We start from the raw sequence: 27,034 nt of genomic DNA, 5'->3' as shown, positions 1-27,034 counted from the left end.
TGTTGGCAAGGAGGTAAAAATTTCATTTTTGTTGCACCAGATGTGCAAAGTTTTTCTAACGATTTCGGTCGCCTTTCAGGCTAGCATTTGCTACAATCTGGATTTAAGTTTGCTCAAATATACAGCGTCGGATTACAAGCTGTTGGGCAGCAAAATGTAAGATTTAAATTGAGTCAAAAGAGCTAAGAGAAAAGATGTTAATTTTAGGTTATGTTTAGTTCTAGCTACGACACACACACCCCGATATTCACACCGTAGTTTTAAGATTTAATCGAATTGAATACTAAACGTAAGACATGAAGTTGTGAGAAGTTGTTTATATAGAAAAACGTTTGTATTTCCTTATATAACGGAAATTTGAAGTGTATCTAAGAACCGAATAAATCTCATTCTGTTTGAACGCTATCAGACTTATCAATTCCCTCGACCGAGCAGTTACGTTTGTAACAAGTTATTAACGAATTAAATCTGCATCACTAAAAAAGTGAACGTCATTTATGGATGATCCCTTAGGCATATAATGATTTTAAGGCTCGGAACAGGTACTGACCTAAATTAACCTATAATCTGATTGTACCTGAAAAAGAATAACCTGATCTGACCTGGCAGGTTGTTAGGTTACCTGATTCTTTAAAAAAAAAATCAGGTCAGGTCGGTATAAATCAGTTCTGATGAATTCAGATCATTTCCGAGCCTTCGGTGTCATGTAACAATAACCGCTCGGTTAACTGCTGCGATTTCTTATTATTTCCTATAAGTCTAGCGTTTCTCATTCGTAATTTATTTTGCTTTTTACTAAATTCTTTAAACAAATACTTGAATCCTCATACTAACCTTTCGGACACAATTCAGCAATTTTCGTAAGCAATCCTAAAGTACCGAGTAACGATAAAATCACACATTTATGATTTTCAACTGCCTCCCGAACTTTCATACAACGCCTCGCTAAGACGTCAACCAAACCAATGGAAACGATATAACTGCAATAAAATAGAGGAAAAAAATCTCGATAAAATTATTTTTGTTTCAATAAAAGAACTGCACTTTATCTATTTGAACTTGCAAAAGAATTTTGTTTCTTCTTCTTCTTTCTTTTTTTAATAAATTGCCAATGTATACTTCGGATTTAACTTAAGCTAAAACAAATATTTAATTTGTAAACTTCATTTTTAATGCAAAAATCAATAAAAAATTGTTTATTTTTCTTAGAAATATTGATTGATCTCTGTTAACTACATCGTCTTTGTGTATTATTTACGTTTTAAACTACATTGAAAATATCACGACAAAAACGAAAAGGTACGATAGCCTCGCACAGTACTTTGAAAGACACGTACGTTGGATTTTTTGTGTGTATTTTGTGCATATAGAAACACAGAAGGGATATATTTTTTACAGAAAAGTAAATGATTATAGTGATGACTGTCGACCAAGTTTTATCAAATAGGCCTAAGTGTCAGGACAAGCCACGCAAAGAAAGACTCTTAGTTTGCCTTTGTCCACTATTTTTTCATTGGAATATGTTGTTTGGCTTTGATGAGTGGGTACAGAGCTTCATTGAATGCCTGTAGCAACCAGATTCCGTGGCATCCTGATTTTATAATTCTAAGTTGCCGGATCTGTTGCCGGATTACACGAATCTACATTTTAGAGTGGTTTAGCCAAAAAAAATGCCTGTATAATAAAAACACATAACCGATTACCCACTTGGATCAAGAAAACACTAGAATGTGAAAGAAAGATCTCTAACCCGTCAGCTCATACAAACACTTGTCTCGACAAAATTTTATATTTCTTTTTCTTTCTGATTTGTCTCGCCGTACGCATATTCATCTTACTTTTCGATTGCTTCTTTAGTCAAAATAAAACACACAGTTGAACAGACTTCAAGAGCATTTTCGACTTTGAAGTATACCGTGTTTACGTTGTTTTTTAATGTAGAAAAAGAAATGTTAGTTCTTCTTTTCACAGACCTTTGGTATAACCGAGTAAAGGACACAATAATTTAATACAGACACGTCTGTGCAACATCACAGTCGAATATTCATAGAAATTCAACAGCAAAGCAGAGCAGTAGCAAATTAGATAAGAAGGTGTGAAATAAGAATTAAATTAACGGGAGCCATAAAGTAAATGTAGTTATTGTACGTACGGTATACGATGAATTGGATGAATCAAATGAAGATTGTGGTTATTAATACTGACTCTGAACACAATTTTTATTAACAACAGTTGAAGAGTAATCAATGTAATATAAGCCACTGCTACAGAAAGTGGAGCAAGATATTTTAAATTAATATTTATTAGTCGACTTTCAAAACTTCTAACTTTGGAAGCATTTTAGTCTAACCCACCCCTGAACGGGAAACGGATAATTTTGCGGCACTTCATCTAAGCACACAGTAGAGAGAATTGTGGTTTAAATGTTGAAGTGGTTGTTGGTTGTGTTTATTTTTCTTATGGTTTTATTTACACGTTGCCGGCTTAGTTTTATTCTCGATATTTTTCCTGTTATGCATATTATTTCTAGGTAAATAATCGACCAGGGATTTATGGAATTAATTTAATTTTTTTCTGTAAAATTCATCTCAGTGGCAAAATTTGAAAAACTCGAAAAGCTTTTTAATTACATAAACACTCTCACTGTATGTGAGCAAATAATTTAATATTCATCACTTAGTGTGGCTATATAATATATAAAATAAAACCCGAAACCCGAATTGCCTTTTAAGCCTTTATTCATTTTATTTGATAATGAAATGTAAATAAGCCTTTGGGCAACGACCGATTTAATTCAAACAAAAAAAAAAAAAAACGAAATCAAAACAATATTATGCTGTGTTCTAATTCTAAATTCAAATGTTTCGAACCCTCTCTCAACGGCTTATTATCATGATCTAAGCGGTTGAATTAAACGTGACGCAGATCCCATGTTTGAAGTTAAAAGAAAACCTTGTTTGCACAAAGAGACGGTGGAGTTTTACAACATTCGAATTCAAAAAACCTCGTTTGCAGACTTGCTAAACCTTACTAGTCACATATCACAACTAAATAACATAAAATCGAACAATATGTCAGGAAGTATACAATTCAATATAGAATCAGAATATTGTCTGTTTTCTGCACGCGATTCTCTTTTAACTGCATTTCTTATGCGGTCAACTAATCGAAGTGAAGAGATTACAGAAAAATTCTCACGGAAACAAAAATCTAAAATCGCTTAAGCCGGTAGTAGATAAACGGAAGAATAGAAAATTGAAAAATTACCAACAAAGATAACGATAAAAAGGAATCCTGTGATAACTTCGTCGCAAATGTTAATCCTTTGCGGTTTTGCTTCAAATAAATGATGGATTTTCAAAATGTATAAAACACAATAAATCGAATGTTCAACAAGTCAGTTGGAATTGAGTTCTACATCAGTGCATTTCTAACATTTATACGAAAGCGTGTGCAACAATCCAAAAACCCAAGAATAATGACAGACAGTAAGAATAACCTGTTGTTACTATTCCAAAAGCCAAGGGAACCTATATTCACTCCCAGAAATGGCGGTCAAACTGTGTTTGATCTTCCTGACAACTTCTTCACCGATCGATATCGTGTAATTGGAACCGACATCACAACACGATTCGGTGAAAATGTTACCAACAAAGTTGCACTTGCACCACTCACTACCACCCCCAATTTGGATTTTGCTGCAAACCTAAATCGAACCGGCGGATTCTCGTTATTTAACCAGGTTCATAAGGGTATGGCTGGACAGTTGACGAAATTATTTATGGACCAACCAGATGTATCATCGTTGCTATCGACCGCTGCCTACATTAAGGATCGGGTAAATTTATACATGTTCCAGTACGCTCTATCCGTGGCGATGCAGCACCGTGATGATACGAAGGACATTATGTTACCTTCCGTTGTGAATATGTTTCCGGATCAGTTTATCGATCCGTCAGTTTTTCCGGCCGCACGAGAGGAAGCCTCAATTGTAGCACAGGGAAATCGCCAGTTTATCAAAATTCCGATGGAATTTACTTCGAATGAAAAAGAAATTGAACAGCGCATGGCTTACTTCCGTGAAGGTTTTATGCTCATTATACAGTTACTTTACGTTGTATTCCTAACATTTTCTTTTGGTTAGATATCGGAGTAAACATGCATCACTGGCATTGGCATCTTGTTTATCCTGGAGAGGGACCTGCCAATGTCGTTAATAAAGATAGGCGAGGAGAACTTTTCTACTACATGCACAATCAAGTTGTCATCCGCTATAACGTTGACAGAATGTGTAATGGATTGGAGCGTGTAAGACCGTTGAACAACATACGGTCTATTATTCCCGAGGCGTATTTCCCAAAAATCGTTCGCAGTTCGAACAATCGATCGTATCCAGCACGTGCGGAAAATTCAGTGTTGCAAGACGTTAATCGAACCGAAACTGTTGTATCGTTGGCCGATATCGAGAGATGGAGAGATCGTATCTTTCAAGCTATCGATCAAGGATTCATGATTGGTGCCAATGGTCAACAAATATCATTGAGAGGACCATTGGGAATCGATATATTAGGGAATGCTATCGAATCCAGTGCTCTCTCACCCAACAAAACGCTCTACGGCAATATTCATAACGAAGGTCACAACATTATAGCCTTCGTTCATGATCCGGAACAGAAATATTTGGAGGACTTTGGTGTTATGGGAGATGTTACAACTGCTATGAGAGATCCGATATTTTACGTAAGTTTGTGTGAGAAGATTACGGTCACCGAAGTTTACAAAACCAATTTTCATTTCTAGAGATGGCATAGCTTCATCGACTCAGTGTTCCAAAGACACAAACGACTTCAACCAATGTATGTCGCTAACACGGAAATCGCCTACAGTGGAATTGTTGTAAATTCAGTGGGAGTTCGAATCACTAGAGGCAAAAATGCTGCACCCAACTTGTTGTTAACGTTCTGGCAAACGTCTGATGTGGATCTGAGTACTGGTCTGGATTTCGGACCAGAAGGCAATGTTTACGCCGAGTTTACTCACTTGCAGAACGCACCGTTTGAATACACTATTAATGTCGACAACATCAGCAGCGCTCAAAGGATTGGCACATGTCGTATATTCATGTGTCCTAAATTCGATGAGAGGGGACTACCTTTCATTCGATTCGAAGATCAACGATCTTTGATGATAGAAATGGACAAGTTTACGGTTTATTTGAATCCAGGAAAAAACATCATAAGACGCCGATCTGACGAGTCCAGTGTGACCATTCCGTACGAACGGACTTTCCGTAATATTGGCAGTCAACCTACAGATCCAGCCGCACGAGCTCAATTCCAATTTTGTGGATGTGGGTGGCCCCAACACATGATTTTACCTAAGGGTACAACGAATGGATCGTTGTACAGCATTTTTGTAATGATTTCAAACTATGAGCTCGATCGTGTCGTACAACCACACTTGAAGAATCCATGCGACGATGCCGCGTCGTTCTGTGGATTGAAGGACCAACTTTATCCCGATAGGAGATCCATGGGATATCCATTTGATCGTCCAGCTAGGGTGGCTACATTGTTGGATTTCAAAAATTTGGGAACAAATATGGCAATCGGAGAATGTGAAATTCGATTTACTAATTCCATAATCAAACGTTCGTAAATGCTAGACAAAAATTCTTCACTTTTACTAGGACTTGTATCACGGCCATAGTTTTATTCAATAAATTTAGTATAATTTTTGCATTAAACACTTTGATAACTTGATTTTTACACATCGAAGCTGATATTATACAGGCCATCGTTCACTTTATTTCAGTTGAAACTTGCGTCACATTCTCAAGAGTTTGGTTTCAATATCGAATTCACCAAGAAAGGGTTTCAAAGTGAATATTATGCAGTGGAGGTAGACCTTATTATTCAAATTTTTTAATAGAAAAATAATATTTTCGCTGACCTTAGAGGAATAGAGAGGAAATAAAAGGTGTTTGTAATTGGATCAATGGGATTGTGTTGGTTAAAGTAATCATCAGAAGTTGGTGCTGATTTTTGAAATAAATCGCATCGACTTGAATTGAATCATCAGTCGCTGAATTCTGAATTCATCGAGGAATTTATAATGGCTTTAGAATTGAACTAAATTCAAAAGAACCCGTAGCACATGCTGTAAAATGACTGGTGCTATCAGACTGTGGCATAGATGGTCTGAGTAAAAGGAATATTTATTTCCAGTAGCAAGTCAAAACTCCTTCAAACTTCTGTTGAACAATAGCAAAACCTTTTTCTGTGGAATTTGGTGAACAATTCCGAATCAATAATTCAGTTACAGGCGAAAGCAAGATAAAGGTTTTCAGAGGTAACTGTGGCATCCTACATAATCATTTATTTATGATTCAGAACAAATATGCATTTATTCATCAGCGAGTTAACAGTATAAACAGGGAATATCAAAGATGCGGTGACATATGGCAATCATTAATATAATGACTTGTGGTGTGGTTTGCTATGAAGGATATAATAAGAAACGTTAGACGACGGTAAATGACTGCAGAGTGTAAATTATACGAAAAGGTGTATGTTTACAGAGTGAAAGAACTGTAATAGTTATGAAAAGAAGTTGTCAGCGAACTCCCAGTCTGTCACTAAAATCAACTTTAATTGCAGCAAATATTATATACATAACACTAACTCCTTAAGTTTATTATCAATTACGGAAATAATCGTCTTGTCAGTGAACTGCTATTGTAGTAATAAAACATCCACCAACCGTTTACTATCAGCTCGAAATAAATTACAAACAGTAGAAACGGGACCGACAATATTTTCGTTCATACACTTTTATTAGTCTAAAAGGTAACATGTGCTTCTTGTAATTTAATCCCATAATGCAGAAATATAATTCTCTGTGATCCCACTGTCCTCATTATTTCGGTATTACTTCATTGAGATCTATGACAAAAACATTTTCTCCGTAACAAAATGCATAATTTATTGGATATACACGGGGCTGTACTTTACACCTGATCGCAGACCTTAAATTTTAATTGTTGAACAGGAATTCGGTAAATTTTTAATTTTTCAATTTAGTGTTGAGTTGATGTTAGTCGGTATAGCGTTCGCCTATAAATTGTACGCCGTCGTATGGAATAAATATATTTTCACTAATCAATGGTAAGTGGAAAGCAACATAATCATTGTAAAAATATCATTTTTACACCCTGCGAATATATTTAAATAAAAATCCTCTTTAATAGTCTCTTGCTTTTTCTTGTTGTTGTTGTTGGCATCGAGCGTATACAAGTTGAAATTTAGATGCGTCAGGGGTGGATGGATATGCTTATGTGAAAAGTAATTCGGAATTTATTTAAGGGATTTTCAACAAATTTTCCTTTTTCTCTCTCGCATTTAAGATTCAAGCATGGATTATTACCATCCCTTCGTATTTTTTTAATACATAAACACTTAAGTACGTGTGTATTACGTCCCTATTGGTAAATTGTCGCCACGTTTTCTTTTAAATTTGAATTTAATTAACACATAAATAAGGGGCAGTGGCTGGAAATGTGAGTGAATGATGCAATTCTTACATGTATCAAAAATTGTTGTAAAGGACAAAAACTTTTCAAAATACATTGAAGCCTTTAGGAACAGCTAGTCATTTGTTATTGAGAACTATGACAAAAATAAATGATGAGCTCAAACCAATGGTCACCTTTATAGGAAAAAACTGCACTATAACCAAAGAGCGAGACATACTTGAAACAAATGAACGAGTAGATTTATTAGTTATATTTGGATACTGTTTATAAAAGGTCATGTAATGGTTGTTTCTGCAAGGATCTTTTTTCAATGTATTGAACCTATTCCCTGAGTTAAAATCTCATATTCCTGTTTCCATGATGTAGCAATATACTGCTTGCATAACCAAATTGCAAATAAAATGCTAATCAAAATTAATCAAATTTAATTGTAACCCGTTTCCGAACCATCATCCGAACCAAATCTGCACAGCCCATTCACGGATGAATATTTATTCGAAAAAACAGAATGTCTCTATTCTCAAAATTTAACTGCATTGTAGTAACCAAACATCAACATAAAACTGGAAAATAGTTCAAATCCTTGATGCGGAACGTAGACAGATGTCAAATAATTCTGCATTCATTTTGCTCCTACTCAGAATCGTCGAAAAATACGGTTGGGGTGAATGGATTGGCACTCGATTGAGGCAAAAACTATACATATCGTTGCGCGTGTACGCACTATGAACATATAAAATTAAAAAGATTTTTTTTTATGATTTAGGGATCAATTGATACGTTGTACATATTTATTTATTTATTTGAAGTGTATGGTTGAAGTATACTGTCCAATGTATGACAGAATTGTGTTTCTGGTGTGATACACAATGCCTTTGAACTTGTTTCAGTTACGGTTTGTGGGCATTCGAAAGCCATAGGAGAAAGTATAATGATTTATTATAGGGAAGAATCGAATGAATACTGGAAGGGTATTCCTTGAATTATGAACTGAGAACGCAAAGTTTACGTCGAAAGGACATAAGACTAATTAGAATGAGATTAATTTTTTATAAACGGCTAGCGTGTAAGCCAAATAACGATTCAATCTGTTACGAATTTTGAACTTCTTTAATATGTTATACGTTTTACCCTATTAAAGAATCCTATCTACAGATCATCATTTACTGTTAACCTCGTTGTCAATAACAGACGATTTGATTTTTACCGTTTAACCGTTAAAAAAAGGTTGCTAAAAGCTTCCGTTGGTTACTTTTTGTACACACCAGATTTAAAACATTTTCAAGTGCGAAATGGCGAGGTAAAATATTTAATGCAACTATGGTGACCGCAAAACCATAAGTCCTGGGCTACGAAAAATAAAATCTAAAAAATGTTCAATCGATTATTGCGTAAAATCGAAAATCGCAGCACGATCATATCATAAATGAAAATATCAACAAAAGCACAACATATACACAACACACACCTCAAATCCATTCACGTTCTAATCCCATTCTGATGTGTTTATTACGGTTTTCAAAATAAACTCAACAACAACAATCTATAATCACGGTCAAAATGTGATAAAAAGAAACGCCAGCATGATGTCTTTGGAAGTGTCCCGTGGCGTTTCGTAACAGAAACTCATCGGGGGGCTATCCACAGATCTACAATTAAGATTAAGATATTCCTCTAATCGTGTAACAACTGATGATGGTATAATGAAATATGGGTGCCAACCGAGGACATGAAATTTTATTAGTTAATTTGATTTCGCTAATGGATTGAAATTTAGAAAAAAAAGAACGCGCAGCGCTACTGTTTGTGCTTAACTGCATTACGAACTCGAAATTTATTGCATTTAATGATTTTATAGGGAAATGTTGTTCATGTATAGCCTAAACGCATGATAGTATCATAAATTAATAAATAAATTTTTTGATAATTGAATGCGAAACGAGGAAGAACGAGGAAAAAAACTGTAGCCATAATTTATTCAAAACTACCCTCAAAAAAACTGACACTGTGTAAAATTGAAAGTAGGGTTCGTCGCACATCTAATGCACGGTATCATATTTAGTTACGCTTGTAAAATAATGCCACATATGGAAGGACAATAGAGTCAAGTTATGAATATACAAAAATATTGTCGATGGTTTTCGGTGTCTCGTTTGCCGCATGCATAACAAACCCTGTTTCTTTTCAGATTACCCCCTTCATAAAATGCGGATGGAGAGATATACAGAAAAAGAATCATAAAAAAGAGAACGTTATTGTTATAATTGCACCAACTACTGATGATAAATTTAAATCACAGTATGTTGCCCACTTTTGTGTCTATTAAATTCAAATTGAGCTGAATATGTAATGTCTTAATCAAATAATTTCAGAATTTTTTTTTCGGGCGAATTTAGGCTTACAAAAGGTTTACGGATTTGTTTGTTTATCCCCTTAATGTAATTGGTATAGTGTAGAGCGATGGAATATGTACGTGATTATCTGGCCGTCCAATGATTTAAATAAATTTTTATGAGTGCACGTTATAATTGTTGATGAGACGAAAAAATACAGAAAATTATGCAAAAATATGATAATTTAGTCGCTAATGTCCAATTAAACTAAATGTAGTCATTGTTCTGATTAGTGATTCCATTTTAGCTCTTATTGGATGCGCACAAATCGGAACAATTATTATCAATTAAAATATTTAAACATTTGTGTATATTATTAACTTAATTGAAACAAAACGAGATATAAGCTTAATCATTATACAAAAGAAAGGAGTAAGTACTATGACATACTATTAATATAATAAGTTCTGAAAGAATCTAGCTCTACGTAGATCACGAAGGTATTGACTCAACGAAATTTTCTAGTGGCACCTGTACAGACAGTGCACTAAAAATCTATATGAAATTTATCCTCTAAAGCCGTTTTAATTTAGGTGCCAGTTGCAACGGAATTTTACGGAATTTTTAACTAGATGGCTGGTCTGAATAAGATTTTATCTCAAGTATCAATGCACAAAATCTACTACTTTGTTTGTTAAGACCTTAGAAAAGGGTGTGACAGTCAGAGCTCAACATATCAACACTCTGGCTGGGCTAAAACAAATTCAGATCTCATCCATTCACGTTCATTTTGGATTCTTCTTCTAAACTCCAAGGACTCTAGTTCATGATCCAGTGAACCGATACTGTTTAGTTTAGAGCCACACACTAAGACTTCAGCTCATTTCAAGTATTCTATTTTGTGATCAAGTGAATCGACTTTTGAAAAACTGTGCTCCCTAATATACTTCCCTAGGATGCGTGAAAATCTCTTCTGCCATATCTGCGGGCCAATTTATTAATATTTTTTAATGAAGAATGTGTAGACACAAGTCTTACAAGTCTTCACACAACCAAAGTTTTTAAGTTGCATAATTAGAACAACATTCACCGTTCCTACAAAAAATGGCCATGTTCGAAACCGCAACGTCCAACATCTTTCGGGTAACAAAGTTTTGGTTGCTAGATTTGAAACTAGAATAGATGTAATGGACGACTGATGCTGTTCACTACTGTGATCAAGAATAAATAGACAAGGTGAATATGCATCGGCGTCCGATTTAAATCGGTTCAGGCCGTAGTCCCTTTCTGAGTATGAAGCGATTAAAACTACACAACAGCAACAATGAAAATTAAATCTGAAAATTGTTTCTGGACCAGCAACTATATTAGCAAATAATGGACATTTCTCCATCGAGAAACGCTAACCATCAACTAGCTTTGTTACCACCAGTCAGTGCTATTTATGAGCATACACTCGATTAAGCATAAGGCATAAACATAATCTTCTTAATGCATTTTTGTAAAAATAAGCATTAGTAAATTGTACGGTATGCATTTATACTCTGCCACCTATGTACACAACATAAACATAAAAGGATACATGGATATTGTCCACATGTTATTTACGCTACATTTAGAAACACCAATTTTATTATGCGCTTAGCCCTCGTCATTGCTTTTTGATTGACTCATCTCTTTTGTTTACATATGTCGCAAATTTTACATATCATATTCATTTCAAACAAACAAAATTAAATAAGTCAGGGGTTAGGTGTGTGTATATCATATAAATATATTACAAGGGGTACAAGGAATGATGTTTGTGCAGATCAATTCAATTATTGGATGGTCTATTCAGTAACAATGCATGAGCAATGTGATGTTACTTTAGGCTTGGCATATCAATGAGGAACGGGTGGCGAGTAATTTAAATATGTGTAGGGAATCGAGTAACTAGCTAAAAAGCAAATTTTACGTGCGTACAACAGGCATGTTCCTAAAAAAAGTGTACGTATCTTCAAAGACTACCTTCCAGTCTGGCCGTAATTTTCTACCCTTTCTCCAAATCTAAAGTCGCGATTCCGTGTAATAAGTAATCTTCTGTGTGTGCACAAAATCCGTACCTAACGGCAATGTGTACTTTAAAAATAAAATTTTACATCGTTACATAAAAATGTTACTACAAAACGTGATAACGTGATACATTGTGTTGAGTTTAGCTTAGTTTCCCTACGTCGTGAAATTTTATTATTATTTGCGCCAATCGTTAATTTCCAGTAATTTTTTATGTCACGAAATGGCAGAATAACAAAGTTGGAAAAAAAAATATTTTCAAACATACCGACAACGTTGTCTTACCACCATAAATTCGAAATAACTTCCCTTAAATTTCAACACATTTGCTCGGCAACATTAAGAAAACTTTATTTCCAACTTCACTTAGATTCTCATGTGTATGTATAAAACGGAAAAAAGGGAAAGGTGTGTGCACATAGAGCTAGAGTTTTTGTAGGTGAAAACATATTTTATGGAAACTTTTAAAGGTAAAAGTAGATGTTTAATGAAAGTTTCAGTGTGGCTGAACTGGAATGAAGTTATTTTAGTGAAGAAATATTTTTTCACGTTCAGAATTTGTTATAGTTTAGTTTTGAACAACATCGGCATAATTCCATGGAAAGTTCTTACATTAGAAGGAATAAGTCTCCACAAAGACAATATTTTTTTTGCTTAAAAAACGTAATCAATTTGCCTCCTAGAGAAACGAGAAAAGCCTTTCTCATACTTTAAGTAGTAAAGACACTGTTGTAAGTAAGCAAAACCATCTAAATTCCCCTCTGAAGAATGTGTTCACAGTCATAGGAGCAGCTACTAGGTCCTGCATTGAAAGAAAGACCAAAACTCCATGCTACAATGCTACACCTATATCCCCCTCTGAAGATTGTGTTCACAATCATTGGAGCAGCTACTAGGTTCTGCATTGAAGGAGAAAGACCAAAACTCCATGCTACAATGCTACATGTTTCGTGTGTCATGCACAGTCGCAGAAAAATCCACGCACAAAGTATAACTAGCTGAAACGTGGTACCCCCAAGAATGAAACCCTTCAAATAGATTCAATAGATTCAAAGCCAATAAAGAATTCAAAGAAATCCTTGAAAATCTTTTGTACCTTATCTGTGAACAACTAGTTTTGATGCAATGGGACCGATGAGAACGGCAATTTTCTTGAATTTTTGTCCCTTGCATGAAAAGCTGTATATGCACTTGTTTGGAACGGATGATGTGAGGTATGATTTCGCTTGTAGCAACTAACGAAATTACCTAAAATCAATCGTCCGAAACGGGTACGTAAATACTTATTGTATAAAATTCTCTCCATATTTAGATGTTCTACTAAATGGGCAAGGGCATATTTCATAAATTACATCCGCTTTATTTTCTAGCTTTTTAGCTTTGTACCGAAAACACGACTGTCTTTTATGAATGACACCATATAGTATGGGAAATTGTAAAAACTTATCTGTAAGTCAGGGCAAATAATACGGACTTTCAAAAGTGATAAATCACATCTGTGGCAAACGCATACGAAACGAGAGAAGCCAAAAAAAAACCAACCGAAGACTAAATATTATGATTGCACCAAAAATAATATTATACGAAAATGAAAAATCAATTCATCATGTGTGGTGTATGGCTACCGAAATATGCTATATACAACCAGAGATCAATTCTGCGGCACATATACAATTTGAAATAGGAAAACTCACACAAAATTTGAGCTCAAATTAGATTTTGACATTTTTGACAATAAACATACTGACAGTATACTCTCTAATCATAACGAAATGTCAATTTTATCCAAACGTTTGTACTATGTGCTAGCACGGTGGCCCGACGATATGTGCATATAAACTTTATAAATCCGAGTCTTGATGGTTTCGATTTGTTTTTCTGTAAAAAGATTTTAAGATGTTCGTATACTACTTATGTAAATTGTGTACATATATACGACAAATCCATCTTTAATGTCAAAACAATAATCGATATTCAGTGAATAATGTTCACTCATGAGGTCGCTTAAATGGCTATAAAAGTGCTGTGCTATATATATCAGTACAATAGTAGAGTGATTGAAATTTGATGGAAAACACTCTGCTGCTTTAAGCAATGTCATAACAATGTTTGCATTACGAGAGTGATGTTATTGTTGTACCATTTTTATTGTAATAAAATTGAATTAATGCATCTGCTTAAAAGAATTGATATGGAATGGCAACACCATAACTACATGTTTGTGTAAAAAGGAAATGAGCAGTCTTTCGTTTCTAAATTTACCGAACGATTTTGTTTTTTTGTTTATGCATAACAGATTGTTGAGTTCGTTGAGAGTAATTGATGAATAATAAAATGTTGTACATTTTTACCAGCACACCTTTCATTTGGATTGGCATAGTTCTCTTAAATTTTAGAAATAAATCGAGGGAGCAGTATCTTCAAATTTCACTATAACTGTAAAATAGAATGGTTGATCACTTAAGGGGGTTCTAATCTAATTCTTTTGTATTTTCAAACACTATATTTACAATGGTAGATCTATAAAAACTTTTGATTGGGTGACAAATTAGGCCAGTCGGGCAAAAACCTAGTCGAGCAACCGTTTCAAAGAAGACCCATTGGCTCATGTGACTACATCTGGTCATAATTTAGAATCTATACTGAAAGATATATACACTGGGTTTCTTCGCTGAAATTCTAAAGACAATATTTGCGTCATGTCCTGCCTAAAATTGCCATCCCACTGACTTTATCAAATCTAATTTATACCAATTTTCTCAGAGAGTTCCATTGATATTCGCTCTTTTTTTTAATATAACATTCTTGTTGAAATAAATGAAGTAATAGATTTTAACATTAAAAAAACAACTTATTAATGGTCATATCGTGATGCGCTAGTTATTTCTAAAATATAATCTTGACTGTACAGAAACAAGCTTCCTACCCAGTATCAATTGAGAAGATCTATTCGAGCAGTTCAGCCAATATTTAATTAAAGATCTCAATTCCTAAAATACACAGGAAACATAGCCTCGACTTCATAGCAATAAACAGAGTATATACCGGCGGTATTTCCTTTACAAATGGTATTAGCTAGACACAAATATGTATTAGTAATCACAATAGGAGGGAAGATTGCGTTGTTATCAAGAGCGAAGTAATAGAATCCATTTTACACGTGGACTCTACAACAATTTTCATTACACCCTGACAAAATCTAAAATTTTAGGAGAGATGTTTCAATGGAAAATTCGAAAGTAGTAGCAGTTAACGAAGGTCGTGCTATTTCGATCAGCAATCGGCTGTGATGATACAGGCTACTTCACAGAATCCGTTTTACAATCAATAGACTGCAGAACAATCGAATTTCTACAATTATTCAATAATGTTGAGATGTTGTTAAGATTTTGTTTTTTAACTATCCGTCAATGTGAGAGCGGTCATGTTATAAACACATTTCAAAATATTAATCCGTTGCAACCAAATTTGTGGCAATACTCAGGCATATAAGTATCGTGTGTATGTGACATTTGTGCCGTTTTATTCAAATTGTTTATTTAGTCCATTGTTAATAGTAATCAAAATCACTGTGTACATTCTCAACGATGTATACACAGTTCGTTCTACTCGAATTGCATTCCCTATTCTTGTATAAGCGCTTGGATAAATAGAAATGCTGAAATGAACAGCGCAAGGGTAACATTGTGTAGTGTCAAAGTAGCGAATACAGAGTGGAATAAAAATGCGGTACACTCTAATATTATGCGCAGGCACACATTATATTTGCAGTGGGATGAATAAAATAAATAAATAAACTTTTTTTTTCTGTACGCGCCGATTTTTAAATTAAGACACTTGAATATATCATGTGCATTCCACTTGAATGGTTCTCACAACACTAAAGTGATACTGTCGGTTGGTTTAGAGTTTAAACAAATACAGAGTTGCCCGTTGCCATCAAGATACATTTGATACGGATCAGATAAAATCAACGTTTACCTTGATTACTCAGTGCGAGTAGAAAATTTGTTGAAATTCACCCCACTAAATTAGATTTCAGTGCCACTGAAACTGTGGTAGCCGACTTTCATTTTCCGATAGCAAAGAAATTTGTTTACACAAGTACGACTCTAACGTCGTCCAGGATCAATCGGATCAATTCGGTCTGGGTACCAGGACATTCCGGCGTGGAGGGAAATGAGGAAGCGGATAAACTGGCCAAAGAAGGCTCGGCAACTCAGGCAAACGGGCCAGAACCGTACCTTACGATTCCCCAGTCGGAGTGTAAAAGAGCACTGGATAACTGGGTCAAGCGTAAACACGCAGAACGCTGGGAAACGTATAATGGAGGAGTTCACACGAAATGCTTCTTCCCTAAGCCTAACAAAAAATGGGCCAAAGATTTCCTCAAAATGGACCGAAATCGCATTAGAAGAGTAGTAGGAGCGATTACGGGACATTGCGGGCTGAATCGGCACATGAATAAGTTGAGGCTTTCGGACACTCCGAGAGGTTCCTGCGATCTAGAAGAAGAAACGGGTGCACACTTGATATGTAATTGCCCCAAATTTCTTGAACTAAGACGCAGGATGCTCGGAGACTACGAGGTGGTTCCTTCGGAAATTGCTGCAATAGGACCTGACATCTTAGACAGGTTCCTATCGGCAACAGGAAGGCTGCAATGATTTACATGATGATTCAGTAGCATTTTATGCCCTATTAAGTTTCATTTTGCTCTCAAGTGAAACAGCTAATAACTTCTCTATTCGCACAAAATCTTTACAAAAATCATGTTACATGATGAAGGAATGTTACATTTATTTTGCCTGACTTAGCCTGTCGGTTTCGTTTAAATCTAAGCTGAATTTTTAAAGCCAAACTGCAAAAATATCAATTAAATGATCCAGGAATGAGTTTGGATCGATCTTTTGGGTTGAACTCAGGACCCGATTTTGTGAAGCTGTTTTCATAATCTGGTTCGACCTGCCAGCTCGCGCGACCCAACTCGAAATTCTTATTCAAGTTCAGGTTGACCTGGTGAGTTCTTACGTTCTTTTGACTATTTTCAAGGAAGAAGCCCACCTGAAATTGTTCCTTAGGTCAACCTGATATTGTCCCTCAGCATAACCTGAAATTGTCCCTCTGGACCTGGATAACCTGATTTTGTTTAAGTCAGGTTTGCAGACAACAAACAACGAGATCCGCATAACCCTCTAGAAGCATCTGTTATCGACAACGTCGAGAAGAATTAGCGATGAGCTCTGGCTGGTGTTCTCTTATATAGCGGTGTGTATGATGAAAATATTGAAGCGATAGATTTTGCATCAAGCACTAAGGATATAATTTATACAAATGCAGTGACAGATTCATGATTTTGTTGCGATACGATCGAGAATACGATTACCATTTTCTAAATGGATAAATAAACGTTCTCGGTGCAAGCGTTCAGTGTTAGTTTGAGACTTAATTTCATCTTGCCTGTTAAAAGTGTATCGTCACAATCGAGTTTTTAGCCCCGTACGAAGTACTGGGGGCTTATAAGATTAATATGCCGTTTGTAACACGTCGAATTGGAAGCAGACAGTAAGGGCAAAGCATTTGGTTATGTTCATAGATGACGAATCCGCAATAAAAAAAATGTCCGTCCGTCCGTCCGTCCGTCCGTCCGTGACCCCTCTAGCTTGAGTAAATCACAACCTTTTTACAAAATTCTTTTTTTCCCCGATTGGTATCGACAAAAGTAAGGTCAAGTTCGAAAATGGGCATGGTAGGGTCGGCCCCTACAGAGCTAGGGCCCTATAGGTGTTTTTCAGTCTTTCGACGATATCTACCGCAATACGCACACAATAGCTGCTTGTGATATATCAAATGAAAGGTATTGACGAGTAGAACAAAGTTGCTGAACATTGTTTTTGGGTAAGATGCAACGTGGGCTTGTTGGGAGGGCTCAAAGGTCGTTACTCGGCCCTAAGTGTTTTTTGCACATAAATCGAGTAAATCTCATCCGATTTTGCTAGTTTTTGTTTCATTTGAGAGGTAATTGAATACCCAATGGAAAGTTGCCAAAAAATTTTGGACTTCTAAAATAATGTCGTAAATTGTTGGTTTTATTTGAGAGGTACTTCGTACGGGCTTTCGTAATTGCGCTATGCGCAATTTTAAAAATGAACACTTTCAGTAAATTTGACCATGCCCAACTTGACTTGCATTTTGGTAACAGACGCATTAGAGGGTTGTAGACGTATTAGGGTTCCGGGCTTATTAGGGCTACGGACGTATTATGGTTGCGGACGAAATAGGATTACGGGCTGTACGGGGCTAAGTCGCAGCAAACGCTCCGACTGTTCTGATGCCTTGTTTTTAATTTAATTTAATTTCCTTGGTGTCATTTTCTTTGTCAAACAAAATATTCAACATGAAAGTGTATACATTAATGCATAATAACAAGGTCATCGTATGTGCATAATTCCACAGATAGTGTGGTAGATAAAAAATTTATTAGTCTACATAATAAAACAAATAAAAAAAAATTATTTAATTATTCAATACCACACCTACACTACAGTAATTATAATTCAATTTAACTACACAGTCGTGCGTCCGTGCAGTGATAATAAAACGCGTTATATATGTATATTAATATACGCGCGTACCATCATCTTTGCGCAAGATCCGATTTTATGGTAACTTTTATAGCACACAACACCATACAGTCATCTCTGTTCTCCGTCATTTATACAAATGCATTGTTTATATAGCATTTTATTCGGAGATGGTGAACGATATATATAGATATAACAATAAAACAGTGCGTGTGTACTTACCTTATAAGATCAGGAAGGCGTTCCACGAGTTTTGGGTGTGTCTGTTTCACCGACTTGGAAGGGGACAAGGCAACCGTGCAGCACAACATAAGTTCAGTCGACAGCTCAACGGGATGTGAAGGTGTTTTTTCATCTGCTATCTGAAATCATGTATATTGTACGTTTGTGTTAAAGGATATTGTCGCTTTTTTTTAAACTATGTACGAAGGGTGCATGATGGTTTTTTGTTGTTGGTTTTTGGTTTTTTGCACATATGCGCAAATTGTATCGCAATTGAGGAATTTGAATCAATATTATATAAAGTCACGTAAACGTATTATTAACTTATGTATGAGTATATACCACTTGTAAAACACCAATGAGAACATGTACATGTATTTCTACACAAAATATTTCCACCACACCATACCAATTGTATACAGAAATGTCGGTGGTGCTGATAGAACAAGGGAAACACCGAGTTTGGAAACAATTCTGACGAACTAAGTTTGTGCTATTTGAAGGAAGAAATATTCTACTAGTTCTTGATCTTGATAAGTCGTAGTTTTCACTTTTTGTAGAATTTAATTTGACTTATTTGATCCACTTTAATAAATTCTATCGAATGAATGAGCCCTCCATGGAATACGTAGTTCTATATTTCTACTAACAACAAAAAAGTGTAAAACTGATTTCGAAGAGAGATTAGGCTTTTTTTGTATTGGATTGATTAATTAAGTATTCTGTTCAAACAGGCAGTACTTTGATCATCTACGATTTCGATGATCTTGATCAGTTTAATGTCAGTTGACATTTTGCCAGATTTATTTCGGAAGTTGCGTATATAAAATCCGATGAAATCATGATTTCATAAAAATGTATTTATAATCATCTGTTATCGACAAAAATGACAATAATATGAGATGAACTCTAGTTTAGGTTTTTTAAAATATAAATTGAATGTTTATATAGGGTGGAGTGATTAAAAAAAAATATTTCCCAAATGGACATGGTGTGCCACGACCGCTAGAGCCAGCTGATCATTTTTCGAAAACAATTTTTTTAAATTTTACATTTTAAGGTTGCCGCACGACCAATTTTTGAGTAGAGCATTTTTCACGTGTAAAGAATTTTCCGATCGGTACGACGAACTTGGTCCTCAAATGTAGAGGAAAGGACAAGGTTTATTTTACTATTACATTGAATTTGAAAAAAATATTTTTGTGAACTTTATGAAAATGCTCTTTTCAAAAATTGGGTAACCTTTTTTTTACTTCTTCACTTCTTTATTTAACAAAAAAATCCAAACTGAACATAAAAACCGCATAGCTCCAGTATGCTAATTAACAATTCAAAGGAGCTATTTTAGAACCTTAAAATGTGAAATTAAAAAAAAATGGTTTTCGTAAAAATGATCAGCTGGCTCTGGCGGACACCATCACCATGTCAATTTTGGAAATAAAATATTTTTTTTTAAATCACTCCACCCTAATGTTTAAACCATTGAAGTAGAAGATTTTGCATCAAATGGGCAAATCCATGTAATTTGGGAATTAGTGATGTAAAAACGGCTATTTTGAGAGTATTTCCGGTGTCCCACGGCCTTCTTATATTCGAAAATGTTTTAGGAGATCCTCTATTCATAAACAGAAACTTTTGGTCTTTTATTTCTAGCTTCCTAGATATGTAGCCGGTCCACACATCACAACACAATGGCATTGCCCATTTAGGTAAGAAAATGTTATTACCATAAACAAGAGAAGTAATAGATCTTATATGTCTCTGTGTGGTAAGACTAACATTATGCATCATTTCGAAAAGGGAGTGTGCGTTTATCTTTGCATCGACGGCATCGACACATAAAAAATGATATGCACTTATGTCCAAATGTTTATTTTGACGAGTTGGATTATAATCCGCGCCCTCGGCTTAGGATCACAATCACCAAATCGTTAAAATAAACATTTGGACACAGGTGCATAAAATTTATAGTTATTGTAATAATGATGCGGTTGCTGTTTCTAGAAGGACATTATTTAAATTCAATTTGCTATTAATCAGGACGGGCACAGCTGTGACGACGTTTTTCTGGTAGAAAATGTGTATGGTTCGGGTTGATTAGATTATTCCGTAGATTGAAATAGGATTTGCAGCAAATAGGATTGGAAGCAAGTAGTATTTGAAGCAAATAGGATTTCAGGAAATAGTTTTTCAAGCAAATACATTCAACTCGTTTCGTCAGTGGCTTGCACGTGGAACATTAAAAAGTAAAAAAAAATGTTTAGAGTTGCGCAACGCCCTTGAAAATGTATAATTTTCTATGCGGTACGATGCGTTTTCATATGAACTTCAAAGTCGTTTCGCAGCCACTAAACACTACTCCCTACTTGCATCTCATGCGAAATTAGACGAAGGGCATAAGGGCAGAATTACCTTCCATTTACATATCGTTTATAGATTTTCTTCTTTTTTCGTTCGTTCACTCCTTTTACAAAAATTTAAAATTTAAGTTTTCACTACAATAACAGTACTTTTATAGCTTACTGCTATTTCGAAATGATCCAAACTTAACAGACCCTTTATTTTCTTACATGGAGGATTTTATATTAATAGACAGTGGAGAGAAGTCCAAAAAGAAGTTAAGCTATTACTAAATGATGTGATAATGCGAACGAGTTAAGTTTCCGCATGTTGTCATCTGTTATCAACGTCAACGACAATGAAAATAAAGGCTGATCTCCAGGTTCTCTTATATACTATACTCAGCCAAATGAAGTAAAAGATTTATCTTCAAGCATTTGCACAATAAACAATGGAAGTAACAGATTTACGTGAATGATTATTATCGAGATTGCGATTTTTCCGTATTTACGTACAACTGGAAGATTATAAGGAACTTTATACAAGGTACACGTATGGAGAGTCCCTTTTTTCCAATAACAACGATGACTTTGAAAAGTTTGGCGAAAATTTAATTACTTTCCAATCCCAATCATCACAGCGACATATTCACATTCTGAATCGATTGAGAATATTCCATGCAATAAAACTGAAACTAAAAATCTTACCTGAAGACTTTGCAAGAGAACATCACAGATAATTGTAATTGAATTTCCTAACACAGCATGACGAGAAATTTGTGGACACGGAGAACAGGAATTCCGGTACGCTTGCACAGCCAATATGATTGCTCTATAGTTGAAGTATTGGATTAGTGAAAAATTTATAAACTTCCTGTCCAGAATTACTTACTTTCGGGACACATCCGAGTTCGGTGTCATTCCGTCAATTATCACCTGGGCGAGAGTGCCTAGACCATCTAACAGCCAAAAGCATTGGAAATCAAATACTTGAGCCTTTGCCAATAAACGTAACAGTTGACCTAACGGTCGTTCGATTCCTTGAGTACCACCGCCTTTCTTGATTATGCCTAGGAGCTTCGGAACCTCACTTTCACGTTTCATATAAGCTGGTACTGGCTGCATTTCTGTCATGTATTCCTCCGTTCTAAAATGAACAGAAAATGTTTATTAGATGTGTGAACTTAGAAAGCATTTTCGATTGACAACTAACTTCGATTGCATTCTCTGCTTCAATTTTTTAAACTTCTTCTTCGATCCCTTCGACAATTGCTCTCGAGAAACATCAGAAACCACCGACGACAAATCACCGCCGTCACTTCGATCCGGTCCATTTTCGTCAGTATTTCTGCTTGGAATGCTTAATTCGACCGCACGTTGGCGTATTTGTTCAATATTTTCTTCATGTCTTCTGGCCGATTCTTGTTGGTTTTGGATTATTTTCCGTTGAAGCTCTTCAGTCTTCTGCTGCTGTTGGGCTTGTAAGGCTTGGAGGCGTTCCTCTCTATCTCTGGCCTTGTCTCGTGCTATTTGCTGTCGCATTTTCTCCTTTTGTTCTTGCATTTGACCGATTCGCTGTTCGCGTTCCCGTCTTGTCTCGTCCATCTTTTCCAATTTCTTTTTACGTTCTAGTTCCAATTCTAGCCGCCTTCGTTCAACCGCTGCTTCTTTAGCTGCTTTCTCTTCCACTCTTTTTTGGCGCTCTTGTTCCAAGTCCTGCAATCGACCTTCTTGTTCTTTCAACGACTCCATGAAATCCAACTTTTTGTTTTCTCTCTCCAAATTTTTGATGAATGCAATTTCCTTCAATTTTGCCTCTTCGTCGTGGGCTTTTCGAACTTTGGTCTTTAAATATTGATTGCGATTATCTTCTGCCTTCTGAAGTCGTTTTTCCATTCGCATGCGTTTATCGTCAATAAGTTTTTGTTTGGCTTCCTTAACGTCTTCGACGCGTGCAAGCAACAATTGTATTTTCAACGATTTCTCTTTGTTTAAGGCCTCTCTCTTATCATGCGCTCGGGCCTGTTTAATCTGATATTTCTTCAAAGTTTCATGCAATGACCGTCTTCTCGATGGGCTAGATAATTTCTGATGTAATTCTTGTGCACGACCAGGATGTCGGCTCACAATCAATTGCAAAGTTGCCAACGTCTCGTTTCTTTCACCGACAGTCATGTCACTCAACAACGACTGGTACCGCATCTCCAGACTCATATTTTCATCGAACAAATAGTCGCCACTTTCATTCTCTTCCAATCCAAGGATAACATCACAATCGTTTTCATCCGTTTCTGTATCGATATCAATTTCCGTATTTTCCAATTCTCGTATTTGACGCTCCAAACTTTCCTGCTCTTCAAACAATTTTCTTTGGTCTTCATCGTTGTCAACATCGTCTTTATCTTCAGTTTCATCGCTGCTAAAGTCATCTTGTCCCCGGCTGTCAAAATACAAATCCGAAATGGTTTTCGACAGGCCCATATTGGTTTGGATTTTCATGTCTACGGAGGTGTTACACAGTTCAGAAAAAGTCATGTCACCACTTTGCTCAGTCGTCAGCTTGGGTGATCCGGACGATATTGAGGATGAAGACGATGCATGCTTTTGCTGTTCTCGATTGTTTATTTTTTCCTTTCTCAAATATTCCCGATGAAGCGACGTGATCTTTAAGCCAGTCAAATCTGACTTTTGACGCTGGATAATGTTCTCGCGCAAGATTACAGCCTTTGCTGGATTGGTGATCTTTTCGGTGGTTTTTGTTGCCTTCGCGGTTGGTTTGGCGGTCGATTTTGAAATTGACTTAGAAGTTGAAGTATTTTTAGTGGCTGCGGATTTGCCGACTAGTTTTGGTTTATCGCTTTTCGACACACCATTACACTGTCCATTATCTTGCTTGGATTTACTATCAATAACTGGCTTTGGTTCTGGCTTTTCCGTTTTGTTGGTAATTTTCTTGCCATCCTTTTTCATTTTATCCGCTTTCTCTTCACTCAGCAAATTTAATTGGGATGATGTCGCGCTATCTAAGGCTAAAGACGGTAGACTAGCATAACCGGTTGGTTGATTAAATCGATTCGCCCAATGTAAGCTGGATCTCCTTCTCGCTTTCACCGTCAACCAACCATCGTTGTCATCGTTTTTCTGCATTGACTTTGGTTCAGATCGCCGGTCGTTGGTTTCAGCACGATTTATTTGGGTCAAATTTCTAACAGAGCCACGAGCACTGGACGATGAACTTCCAACACGTTCATTGCTTGCTTTTAAAGTCGATGATGAACTATCACAATCTTTTGCTGACGGCTTCAACTTTTGTGGGACACAGTTGATTTTATTGACGTTACGATTGGAGATTTCGATCATTGTTTTCGAACGAGCTGATAAACGATTTGCTACATGAGATGGAACTACATTTTCACGACGCTTCGGAACAGTCTGCGGTTTTGTGGAAATAGCAATAGTACTGGATTTAGCCATCGTGCCAGATTTCGGAATATTTTGAACTGTGGCTGATCGTAGTGTCTTCTTTACTTCAATTTGCGTCGACACAACAGGATTAGTTGCACTTTTAGTTAATGGTTGACGTACTCGCGTAGCACTTCTAACTGGCTGAACCGCCTTTACGGACGTTGATGAAGCTGTTTTCGTGATGCCAACATTACGATTTACCACACTAGAGTATTTCAGTGGTGCTGGAGCCGTTGCAGCGGTTTTCCTCACCTCAGACACCTTATTAATGTCGATGGGCTTATTTTCACCATTTTCTAAAGTCTTCTTTTCAGCTAGCTGCTTGGATAGGAAAGCATTCTCCATTCGATTTAATCGATCGACGGTGATGTCAAGAGGAGTGGATGCTTTTTCAGCGGTATTGTTAACTAACTGATCGGATGAAGTTTGCAATTTATCAACATTCCGTTCATATTTATCACGCCACTGCTCCAAAGTCAAATTGTCGTCCTCCAAATCTGTTTGCGAATACTGATCACATTTGCTCTCAGACTGTCCATCAGAAACATTCACTCCTGGCGAAGCACTGTCAATAAGATCGTTCCAATCCAAGGGACCATCGCTCACCGTGGCATTTTGGGGCTTACTGTTATTTAGATCAATCACGATAGTGGGAATAATCTCATTTTCGTTTGCACACAATTTAGCTTCGTCATGATTAACTCGCACTTCTTGCACACAATCCAGCGTTCGTTTATCCGACCGTGGACTTGTTGGATTTGCCATAAGTTTTGGGTTAGAGTCAATCGTTGGACCACAAATTAATCCCATCAGCTTCTTGTGTTGTGATTTCGCAGTTTCTTCGGCAGTTGAACAAGGACTACTTTTACCGGAAAAACTCGGACAAGGGCTGGATTTTCCTGACATAACCGGTGGACTTGAACTGGATAAACTTTTGGCGCGCATAGCTGAAAAATTGAGATGAGGTTCATGAGTATTCCCTATGGTTTTAACATTTGTTGTAACATTACGTGGTGCTGGATTACTCTTCCGTACATCCCATGCCAGAGACTGTGGACGATTTGTGGTCGCCTCATAATCGGATGACATGCGAAACCATTCAGCTAAGCCCTTAAAGTCACGAATATAATTTTCCAAGACGAGAATCGTCTCCTGACATGACGACAAATTCTCATAGCACTCCACGGTCTGATAGATTTCATTGATAGCACGCTGTAAATTTCCGAATAGTAGCGCCCAATAGCGGGCCTGCAGTTCGGAGCGTTTGTCACGAGGTCCGGTGGATGCACTTCGAACCCTCGGAGCAGTCGATGTTGACGCTGATGTGGATGTTACATTTCGAGAGCGGAAAATTTTCTTCGTTGGAGTTTTAGCTGGTACAGGAGGCTTACGATAGTCACATTCTGAAAAATTAAAATAAATTTTCTGTCAGAATGGCACAATTGCATTGCAAAAAAAAAACGCGAGCATGATGTAAGAATTCGCGATCGATGTCTGAGTATTCACCCACACACGATATTACAACAACCACTTCACTTCATATTTTTTCGATAGATGTTATCCAAAGCAAATATGCAAGTATGTAAACAAAAACAAAAATCATCTGGCAGCAGGTATGTCATAGTTCCATTATTAGAGTATAGACAGCAGCATAGTTTTGAAGCAGATCCATGTGGGTGTAAAAGAAGACAAAACAAAAGAATTGCTTTTTGATGACATCAAACAAAAATAAATTTCAATTGATTCAATCGATGGATGAGCTATCCAAATATTATCGGAAAGGAGTTTGCATTTCACTTACTTTGGTGTAAATCGATACTGCTCGAAATTTGGTATGCCAATAAATTTCTTGCATTCCGTCCCTCCTGCTCACATACTTTTTTCATTTCCATTATGAATGCATCGAGATCGTCTTCAGATTCACTTGTTTTGTCAGCTTACCTAACAAGTCTTAACAAAGAAGCACGTTAGATTATTGGATTAAATTCGCACGGTCGAACAGACTTATTTACCATCATATACGTCTTCTACTTTACATTCAAAATGTGTCTAATAAAAGAATTTAGTTTTGCTGATTTGGCATTTATATTCGATCCGTTGGTAATTGCTAAACTTCAATTGATTAGTTTCTCATCGAAACTTCACCGAATAATTGCGTTTTGTCGCAATTTAAGGGAATTTATTACGCAGAAGGTTGAAAACAAATAAAATTCTTAAGATGCACTTTCCTTATGGCTGATAGAATGTCAAAAAAAGCAAGAATGAAGCCATTAAAAGAATGCATTAACAAATTTGTGGTGTGCGTACCGCCTATTCCTCTATTTGAATTGTTTTAACCGCTTTTTCCGAATGAATATTTCCATCCAATATTGAGAATGAAGGGAAATACAGTTGGGTTTAAAATCTTTTTTGTGTAACTTTATCTCCAGATGACTACAGTGACACAGCTGCACTTCGTTTGGGGCGCTACATCTGTGGCAGTCATACGAGATTATCTGAAGG

The 27,034-nt window shown here is 36.2% G+C and overlaps 2 protein-coding genes across 2 annotated transcripts in view; one reads left to right on the top strand and one right to left on the bottom strand.

The window, feature by feature from the left end:
• LOC119066131 (S phase cyclin A-associated protein in the endoplasmic reticulum) overlaps positions 1–26,780 on the bottom strand; it is a 32,894-nt gene extending 6,114 nt beyond the window's left edge. The window contains exons 1-8 of the mRNA XM_037168421.1: positions 26,545–26,780; positions 26,334–26,482; positions 25,543–25,935; positions 22,281–25,479; positions 21,960–22,214; positions 21,776–21,899; positions 18,729–18,868; positions 835–980 (exon numbers count right to left, since the gene is read on the bottom strand). Coding sequence (XP_037024316.1) covers positions 835–980; positions 18,729–18,868; positions 21,776–21,899; positions 21,960–22,214; positions 22,281–25,479; positions 25,543–25,935; positions 26,334–26,424 — 4,348 coding nt within the window. The 5' untranslated portion in view covers positions 26,425–26,482; positions 26,545–26,780. The remainder of the gene's footprint in view (positions 1–834; positions 981–18,728; positions 18,869–21,775; positions 21,900–21,959; positions 22,215–22,280; positions 25,480–25,542; positions 25,936–26,333; positions 26,483–26,544) is intronic.
• Positions 3,372–6,024, top strand: LOC119066132 (phenoloxidase 2-like). The gene is made up of 3 exons (XM_037168422.1): positions 3,372–4,085; positions 4,145–4,740; positions 4,801–6,024. The coding sequence occupies exons 1-3, from the start codon at positions 3,386–3,388 to the stop codon at positions 5,656–5,658; spliced, it is 2,154 nt and encodes a 717-aa protein (XP_037024317.1). The 5' UTR covers positions 3,372–3,385; the 3' UTR covers positions 5,659–6,024.
• Positions 26,781–27,034: the final 254 nt, after the last annotated feature.

The sequence above is a fragment of the Bradysia coprophila genome, chromosome IV (genome assembly GCF_014529535.1).
Source record: "Bradysia coprophila strain Holo2 chromosome IV, BU_Bcop_v1, whole genome shotgun sequence".
NCBI lineage: Eukaryota > Metazoa > Arthropoda > Insecta > Diptera > Sciaridae > Bradysia > Bradysia coprophila.
The sequence above is the reverse complement of the archived record's forward strand: the minus strand, read 5'-3'. Positions and strand labels throughout refer to the sequence as shown.